The 9,538-nt window shown below is 41.2% G+C and overlaps 1 protein-coding gene across 1 annotated transcript in view; it reads left to right on the forward strand.

Moving 5' to 3' along the window:
* Positions 1-9,538, forward strand: part of LAMC2 (laminin, gamma 2) — an 89,850-nt gene that overhangs the window by 66,681 nt on the left and 13,631 nt on the right. Inside the window, exons 12-16 of the mRNA XM_006887751.1 lie at positions 707-852; positions 3,070-3,223; positions 3,529-3,734; positions 5,652-5,731; positions 8,460-8,609. Of these exons, the coding sequence (XP_006887813.1) occupies positions 707-852; positions 3,070-3,223; positions 3,529-3,734; positions 5,652-5,731; positions 8,460-8,609 (736 nt within the window). The remainder of the gene's footprint in view (positions 1-706; positions 853-3,069; positions 3,224-3,528; positions 3,735-5,651; positions 5,732-8,459; positions 8,610-9,538) is intronic.

Raw genomic sequence — 9,538 nt, forward strand, 5'->3', positions numbered from 1 at the left:
TGGCAATGTGCCTTTTAATTTCCTGGCTGCTGGTGCCAAGACTGTTGACTGTGGAGCCAAGCAAACTAAAGCTGTGTACAATCTCAATCTCTTCATTATCCATCCTGAAGTATTTGGGAATTGGTAAAGATAAAGCCACAAAAAGAATCACGATAACTTCATTAGAACAATGTCTCATTCACTGTTGAAGTTTCAACTTTTCGAGGCTGACACATAGTAGGTTCTCAACTGATTTAATTGAATTAATGAAAGAATAACTTCCTTGCTGAATTTACCATGTTATTGCTGTTATGTGCTGTCAAGTCGCCTGCGACTCATAGCAACCCTATGTACAATAGCCCTAAACCCTGCTCTGTCCTATGCTGATCTTTTTGCCTCTGACACACCTAACCCCATTACCCCAGTCACTGAATCAGTCCATCTCATTGAGAGTCTTCCTCTCCTGCATTGTTCCTCCACCCTCCCAAGCATGAGGTCCCTCTCCAAGGACTGATCCCTCCTTTAACATGCCCAAAGTAGGTCAGATACTTTTTAAAATTTTTTTTTAATTTCAGTGAACATCTACAGAGATTTTGGATTTCCATTCACTCATTGTTGCATTTTTCTCCCCGCCCACCCCACCCCCAGTCAGATACTTTTGTGTGTCTCCAGTTTCTTGAGTTTCCTTCTTGTGAACAGTCTCTGATTGTTTGTCTTTGATCTCTAGCTTGCAACTGTCACCCAGCGGGCTCGGAGTCTGTGGCATGTCGTAGTGATGGGAGCTGTGTCTGCAAGCCAGGATTTGGAGGCCTCAATTGTGACCATGGCGCATTAATCAAATGTCCAGATTGCTATAACCAAGTCAAGATTCAGGTGCATACACCAAGCTCAGCTTCTGCTTTACACTCCCTGTTACCACTTCCCCTGGGATATTTTTTAATCCTTAAGTATCTGCCAAATGATTGTGTCATGGATAGAGGTACCCACTAGTCTCCTGGGAGTGGGGTTATGGTAACAGTTAATTTATCTTTCTTTAGTTATTGTCTTAAACATGAACAAAACACAGCTGTATAATAGTTTTAATACTTAGTGTATGTGTTCTTATATGTACAGACCATTTTCAAAGCCTCTGGTTACCTAATGCTGCTGTGACATAAATATCGTAAGTGGGCTGCTTTAAAAAACTAACAACAAAAAACCCCCAACAAACCAACCCAAAACAAAACCAATAACAACCCAGACCTTTCTTTTTTCACAGTTCTGGGGTCTAAAATTCCAAATCAAGATCTCAGCTGTGTTAATTCCTAGCTTGTAAGGTAGTCTCTGGATTTCCTTTAGTCAGGAAGCTTGTGGCTTCTGTGGTTACTGAGTTTGTATGCCAGGATTCTATATCCAATCTTCTATTTCTTTTTTATAACTCCATATGATTAGATTTAGGACGTACCCTACACTGATATAGTCTCATTAACAAACAAGGAAAATCCTACTTTCCAACTAGGATTATGTCCACTTTGAGGACATCCAACTCAATGGATCTCACTTGGTATTCAGGAAGACTGTTAAGTTGGGAGAACAATTTTTCTGACCTCAGTTTTAGGTGAGCATATGTCTCATAACATTTGTCTCTTTCATGGCCATGTGGACCCTGACGCCCACCTGACAACACTCCCTAACCCTAGATTCAAGGCTCTTCTCATCATCACATATCACTTTCTAGCTGGATTTCCTCTCTGCCCCCTCCTCCCTCTCCAAGAGATACATGGGGAGCTCTGGTGGCAGAGTGATAAGGAACTGCACTGCCACCCTGAAGGCATGTGGTTCAACTCCATCAGCCATTTCATGAGAGGACAATAGACAATCTCCTTCAGTGCCATTTACAACTACTAAAATCTATAGTCAGCTATGAGTCGGTCTGACTCAATGGCAGATAACAATAATAAGAGACGACACTTACAAAAACATAAAATTGGAAAAAGATATGAGGTGTCTGGAAAATGTCAAGGTCATTCAAATAGGAATGGCTTTCAAATTTTAGAGAGCAATACACTTGGTATTTTAGTTGTTATTAATTATTATTTTGCTAAAGTGAAGGCTGGGGAAGGAAGAGTCCCCAATAGAACTTCAAAATGTATAACAAACTCAACTGTTGTTTTGTTTTTAATTTAGGCATTTGGGAAGAACAGTGTTCTAAGTGGTGTAGCACTTGTCTGTCAATTTGCTGTACTGAAATAACTTGGGGTTACTGTGATATGTACTGAATGCTGTGTGTCAAAAGCCATAAATGGTTACCCATGGTGGACAGGGTTTGGTAGGGCTCCCAGATTAAGACAAACTGGAAGCAGGATTGGCATGCACTGCTTAAACAATAGACCTTTGGAAACTCTATGAACATTAGAGAAATAATGATAGTTATAGAATAGGGTTCAGATCTTTTATTCATAGGGTTGCTATGAGTTGTACTCGACTCAGTGGCACTCACCTTTAACTTAACTGTTGTAAAGACTATGCAAATACAAACTCATTAGTCCTTGTAACAGCTTATCCCACCAGTGAGGTGGGACGGTTGTTGCTAGATGCCATTGAGTTGGTTCAACTCATTGTGACCTGTGTACAGTAGAACAGACTTTGCCCGATCTTGCACCATCTTCATGACCTCAGCTGTGCCGAAGACCACTGTTGTGGTCATTGTGTCAGTCCATCTCATTGAGGGCCTTCCTGTTTTTCACTGACTCTCCGCTTTTCTACTTGCGATATCCTGGAGGATTTGGTCCCTTTTGATAACATGCCCAAATATGTGAGAAGTCTCACCGTCCTCACTGCTAAAAATCACTCTGACCTTTTCCAAGATAGATTTGTTTGGAGTTTTTTGCCATACATGCCATATTCACTATTCTTCACCAGTACCACAATTCAAGGTCATATACCTACTGAAGAGTGGAGCCAAGATCCAGGATTCAAACTCAAGGAATCTAGGCTCTGGAGTCTAAATTATCACCCAGTATAACATGCCAGGGATTCTTGAGCTATCCCCCTATTATTGCACCTTGGTCTCTGCTACCTGTTCTAATCCCCTTACTTGTGTGATTTCAGATGGACCAGTTTAAGCAGCAGCTCCAGGGCCTGGAGGCCCTGGTTTCAAAGGCTCAGAATGGTGGAGCAATTCCCAATGCAGAGCTGGAAGGCAGGATGCAGCAAGCTGAGAAGGCCCTCCAGGACATCTTGAGAGAGGCTCAGATTTCAGAAGGTGATCAATAATTTTCCTTCTGACAGGACATTGGTGGTTATAGAGCAAACCACTTGGCCATGTCAGTTTTCTGTGGGTATCAGTTCAATGGTGTTTTTGCTCAGCCCTTGCAGAGGTAGACAGATGCCTGTGACAATCTCCTGAGACCTGAATGATGCAGATAAATGAGCAATTTTTATGTGCAAATGCATTCGTGCTTTTGATTTTTACCTTAAGCCAAAGTCCCATTTCAGCCCTCCATCCTGTTTGGTAACCCTATGCTGACCTGGAAAGTGTTCACACTCCCTTTCTTTCTTTGTGCTCAGGTGTAATTAGATCCTTAAATCTCCAGTTGGCCAAAATGAGGAACCAAGAGAACAGCTACCAGAACCGCCTGAATGACCTCAAGATGGCAGCGGAGAGGATCCAGGCCCTGGGCGGTCAGCATCAGAACCGCGTCCAGGAGACGCACAGGCTCATCACTCAGTTGCGCCTGAGCCTGGAGGAAAGTGAGGCTTCCCTGCAGAACGCTGTAGGTGTCTCTGGGCTAGGGTTTGAAGACACTGTGGGGCCAGGAGACACACTGCAGGTGTTTCAGGCTTGTTCCCGCCTTGCAGGCTTTCTGGTGTGTCCGCAGATAGGCAAGCTCCTCTTCCTTGAAAGAAACATTATTGCTTTATTTTCTTTGGCCTCTTGCAACTTTGCAGCCTCCTATCATTTCTTCCTATCCATATTCTCATCTTCATATTTCTTTTTAAATTCTCCACTAGTTTAAAGTAAGCTTGAGTTATGTGCATATGTGCATTCCCAATGCACAGGATAGAGTATGGCTAATGTAAAAGTTTGCTACATGAATGGATGAATGAATGAGGAATAAGGACGGGATAACTGGAGAAAAGAAAGAAGGGAGGGTGAGCAAAATGATGACACGGTCTAAACATGTTGGCAGTGTGATTTCGTTTTTAATTATTTTTTTTGTTTGTACCATCAAATCAGATCTTACTGGTACAGGAGGAGATTGTTCTTCCTTCTCCACCAGAGCGTCTCATGGATTTGAACCGCTCACCTCTGGGATTACAGGCACCTTCTTGCCTCTAGGCCACCAGAGCTCACCCAGTGTGATTTTCTTAATGACATTGTTTGAGAGTGCAATAAGATTGGATTACCCAAAAGTCAAAGCCATTGCTTCCAGTGGATTCCAACTTCTAGTGAGCCTAAAGGCAGAATCGAAAGTCCGCAGAGTTACAGAAGCCAACTGCTCCATTTTCTTTTCAAGGAGAGGTTGGTGAATTTGAACTGCCTACCTTTTGATTAGCAGCCAAGTTCTTAATCCATACACTACCAGAGGCACCTTAGATTTGATTGAGTACTCTGAATTTCTGAATAAAGAGTGCAATAGTGACAATCAAATCAATATATGGATAGGAGATGAATAAAGGAAATGGAAATATAATCAGACACTAAGCTGAGAAAATGGAGTCATTAAGAAAATCATATGTAGGGAGCTCTGGTGGCCGAGTGGCAAGAAGCTGCACTGCAATCCCAAAAGCACATGGTTTGAAACCACCAGATGCTCCACTGTAGAAGGAGGGGCAATCTCTTCCTGTGCCAGTCAAATCGGATTCTATGGTACACAACAAGAAAAAAAATATGTATTGATATTTCCACTTCCTAAGAAGAATATGTTTATCATGGAAAATTCAGCCAATAGATTAAATTCTTATGTGATCTCAACACACAAAAAATAGCCATTATTAAAACTTGCTGTATATTTTACTGGATACATAAAAAATTTAGGACATTCATTTATTTTTAAATGTATCCAAATCCATTTATAGGGAGTTCTGGTGGCCTCATGGTACGGAGTTACACTGCCAACCCCAAGGCAGGTGGTTCAAATTCACCAGCTGCTCCAAAGAGAAAAATGAGCAGTCTCCTATTCGATGTACAGTCTCTCTAAACCCACTGGAGGCTCAGCTATGAGTTGGTTCCAAGTCAGTGACAATGACAATAGAAAGAGAGAGACCATACAATAAAGAAGCCCTGGTGGTATAGTGTGTTATATGTTGGACTGTTGATCGAAAGTTTGGCAGTTCAAATCCACCAGTAACTCTGGGAGAGAAAGCTGAGACAGTTTCCTCTTAAAAATGACAAGCTTAGAAACCCGATGGTGGGTCACTTTGAGTTGGAATCAACTTGACAGCAGTGAGTTTGGTTTTGAGTATCATCTACAGCTTTCTTAGGTCTTGAGTTTCTAGGCTATCCATGCATATACACATTTTTTTTTTCAGAAACACAGATTGTGTTGAGTTGAGGCCTCTGGTGACATTGCCAGTGTGCAGCGTCCCATGTGGCTGAAATGAGTCGTTCTGTCTGGACAGATGTTGAACATGCTGAGCTTCTGTGGTCGAGTGCAAACCTCTAACCATTTCTTTTTTTTCCCCCATAGAACATTCCTCCCTCTGAGCATTACATGGGGCCAAACAGCTTTAAAAGCCTGGCTCAGGAAGCTGGGAAATTGGCAGACAGGTGAGCAGTGTCAGAGGTACCCCTGCTTCATTGAGGTGGCAGTGCAAGGCCAGACTTGAACAAGACTGTAGGGCACTCAGGGCCAAGCACCAGACAGACTCGCACAGACTCCTGTGCAGCCCTCTCCTTGCCTTGAAGCCATTTTTAAATGCACTTGGCTTTGAGTGGAGATGGGTGGTCACTGGGTAGTGTCCTTTGGCAGGCACTGAAAATGGGAGCACTGTGTTCTCAGAATTCTCTATGACTCACAACATGGCTTCAATCTTTCTCAAATGTGATTTCTCTGGCCAACTGAAATGAATCAGGCCTTGGACGTGAATGCTCTGCAGCTTTCAGGGACTCTCAGGCTCCCACTCCGAGCCTGGGAACAAGTAGCAACTAGAATCATTTGTTAGCCTGAAGGGGCTAAGTGTGCAGAGGTGCGACTTTCCCCTTAAAACTGGCTCTGCAGGACCTCAGTGACAAGCTCTGAACACAGGCAGCTCCCCACATCCATCCTCTTCTCTGACTACACATCCTGCCAGCGGTGAAGAGCTTTGCTCATGGTCGAGCGCTCAGCTGGATGGCAGGCTCAGCTAATCCCTTGTGGAATTCAGTCAGCTGAAAGGAGGCTGGCTTGTATTTTTGCAACATGAGCTGTCTCAAGAGTTTGTTTTCATAGTTTCCTAGAATCAGGGGGACAAAAGCATAGGGGACTGCCAGGCTTTGACCCCCCTTGTAATGGCCCTACTTTTGAGCTGTGCTAACAGGGAGCAGGGGCTTGAATACTGGATGTGATAATGACCTAAGGGTTTCCTCTTGCAGAAGAGAATTTACAAAACAATGCTTTACCATCCTAATAATTCTACGCCTGTCCATCTACACTCTTCTGTCTTGAGCTTCCACTGATTATGCCATAAACAGGGAAGCGGGGGAAATCATCACATGGCGTGTAACATAGGCTAAGTTTGCACTGTACCGGATTTTTACTAAACCACCCACTACTGAAAAGTTGATCTGACTCATAGTGACCCTGTAGGACAGAGGGCCCCATAGAGTTTCCAGGGTTGTGCTAGAAATCTTCATGAAAGTTGCCTGCCTAGTCTTTCCTTCTCCCATTAAACAGCTAGTGGAGTCAACAAAAAAACTTGTTTACTTAGGAGCACAACACTTAATCCACTGTGCCAACAAGGAATCTTGTTTTGTAATAGCTCTTAAAATTTCATCTTCTTAACAGAGCAGCAAACAACAAATGCTGCCGAGGTTGTGGAGAAACTGGAACACTTATTCCCTGTTGGTGGGAGTGTAAAATGGTGCAACCACTATGGAAGGCAGTAGGGCACTTTCTCAAAAAGTTGGAAATAGAAATATCATTTGACTCAGCAATTCTACTACTGGGAATATACCATAAAGAAACCAGATGCCACCCAAACAGATATATTCACACAGATGTTTATGACTGCATTGTTCATAGTAGCAAAGAGATGGAAGCAACCCAAGTGCCCAACAACAAATGAATAGATAGAGAAGCTGTGGTATATTCACACAGTGGAATACTATGCACTACTGAAAAACAAGGAACTCATAAAATATTATACAAAATGAGTGACCCTAGAGGACATTATACTAAGTGAAATATCTCCATCACAAAAGGACAAATACTGCATAGTGCCACTGATATAAAGCAAGACTGACACGGGAGTTGGGGAGAAACAAAGAAAAGAGGAGATAAATAATGAACACTGCATTGAAACAGAAGAAAGAAAGAACTGTTTAAAAGGAATATATGATTAGATATTATTTGCATGACAACAGTCCAGAATAAGAAGTGCTTAGCTAAGTGGACTGGGAGGTTGGGGGAGGGAGGAAATTGTACAAAAATGAAAGAATTTTTTTAAAGAGGAAAGTGAACTGAGGGGCAGGGTAGGGACAAAAATGTGCAACAATGAATGAATGGAGATACAAGTTTTTGGTAAACTTTCAGTAAAGTATTAATAAAAAAAGAATTTAAAAAATTTCATCTACTAGTCTAGTTGACGTTGAATAGATTCTAACATGTCTTTATCAGAGTTGTTGTGTGCTCTCAAGTCAGAACAGACTCATAGCTGACCCTCTGGAGTGTTTTTAAAAGCTGCAAGTCACACCAGAGGAGATGCCCATCTTTCTCTCATGAACAGCTAGCAGATTCCAACCAGGTACCTTTAAGTTGGCATTGCCACTCCTTACCACTAACTCTCCAGAGCTTGCTTATATGCATCAAAGTAGAATTAAATGCCTTAAATTTTCACTCTTCTTTTTTAAATATATATATAAATAAAATCTTACTTTAACAAGAGAAATAGGAGTGCACACTTTAAAAATAAGAGTACCAATATGGGTAGGAAAAACCACTTATATTTAACACCATTATTTATCATACAACTGTTAGTAAAAGTGATTGCGAAGGCAGAAAAGTTCTCTCTCTCTTTATTCAAAATTATGCATCTTTTCTTAACATATGTATTTGAGAACAATCACTATTTTTCAGAAGCAGGTTATCAGGTCTTCCTTGTGAGACACCTTCAGGTGGTCTTAACTGCCAACCTCTGTATTAACAGCCAAGGGCTAATCAGAATCCATCAGCTCTGGGCCCATTCTTTTCATTATTCTTTTCTTTGTTTAAATTAAATATGTTAAAGAAACTCTTTCTTATTAAAACTCTAATCTGTTTTTTTGGTGGTTTTGTTTTGTTTTGTCTTTGTCTTTTCAGTCATGTTGAGTCAGCCAGTAATATGGTACAGCTGGCAAGGGAAACAGAGGACTTTTCCAAACAAGCACTGTCATTGGTGCGCAAGGCTCTGAGCGAAGGAGGTGGAGGCAGTAGCCTGGACAACTCTCTGGTGCAAGGGATGCTGGGAAAGTATGTTTCAACCAATTCTCACTCGGACCAGCAAAACTCTTATCTCCTAGGATATGCGGCAATCATTTGAGGACCATCCTGTTTCTTTAGTAAATAACAACAGAAAGGACAAGAGAGTGAATGTTACTTTATGAGAAAGCAGATATCTTTAAGGCCAGATGAAGAAAGAGAAATTATTTTTTAAGTAAAATTTGTCTTTTGATTGGGATTATCACAGTGCTTTGTAAGCAGCTCAGTGCTCACTCTGTGACGTTTGTTATTGTGTGCCGTCAAGTTGGAACCAATCCCTAGCTGACCTTCCAGCAGGATTTCAGAGAATATTTATTGCTTGGGAGGAGATGGCTCTTCTGCAAAGCAGCTGGTGGATTTGAACAATGTGCGTTTAGGATTGCAGTGCAGGTTCTTACCACTAGGCCACCAGCACTCCCTGTGATGTTTAAAGGGTGTGATTGAACTTATCAGATAGTGTGGGGAATGGAAAAAATATTAACCTGTATAAAATATAAGACTAATGTCTAAATTATTGTAAAAATAGAAAGATAGTTAATAAGGTCTATAAATGTCCAGAGGGGAAATGAAAAGGGAAAGGGCCGAAAAAGGAGAGAGAAATCACTAGAATAGGAGAGTTAAGAAGATGCAGGTGGAGGGAAAGAGGATGAAGGAATGGGAAAAATTCAGTGAAGACTAAAAAAGACAGTAGGTATAGATTAGTAGTAAATAATTACATAAAATAATATGAATGAGTGAATGAAACACAGTGTAAATGAAAGATTATATAAAATACAAAGTACATGAATGAAATACAAGGTAAATGAATTCTTGTATGCAAACCAATAAACCAATGAAAAAATAAAAAGTAAAGCTGGTAAGTGGGATAGAAGAATTATTAATTTTTTTTTGAATTATTAATTCTAATGAGGAGTTTATTA

Source organism: Elephantulus edwardii, unplaced genomic scaffold (assembly GCF_000299155.1).
Source record: "Elephantulus edwardii isolate Elephantulus edwardi_28Jun2011 unplaced genomic scaffold, EleEdw1.0 scaffold00061, whole genome shotgun sequence".
In the NCBI taxonomy this organism is placed as follows: Eukaryota; Metazoa; Chordata; class Mammalia; order Macroscelidea; family Macroscelididae; genus Elephantulus; species Elephantulus edwardii.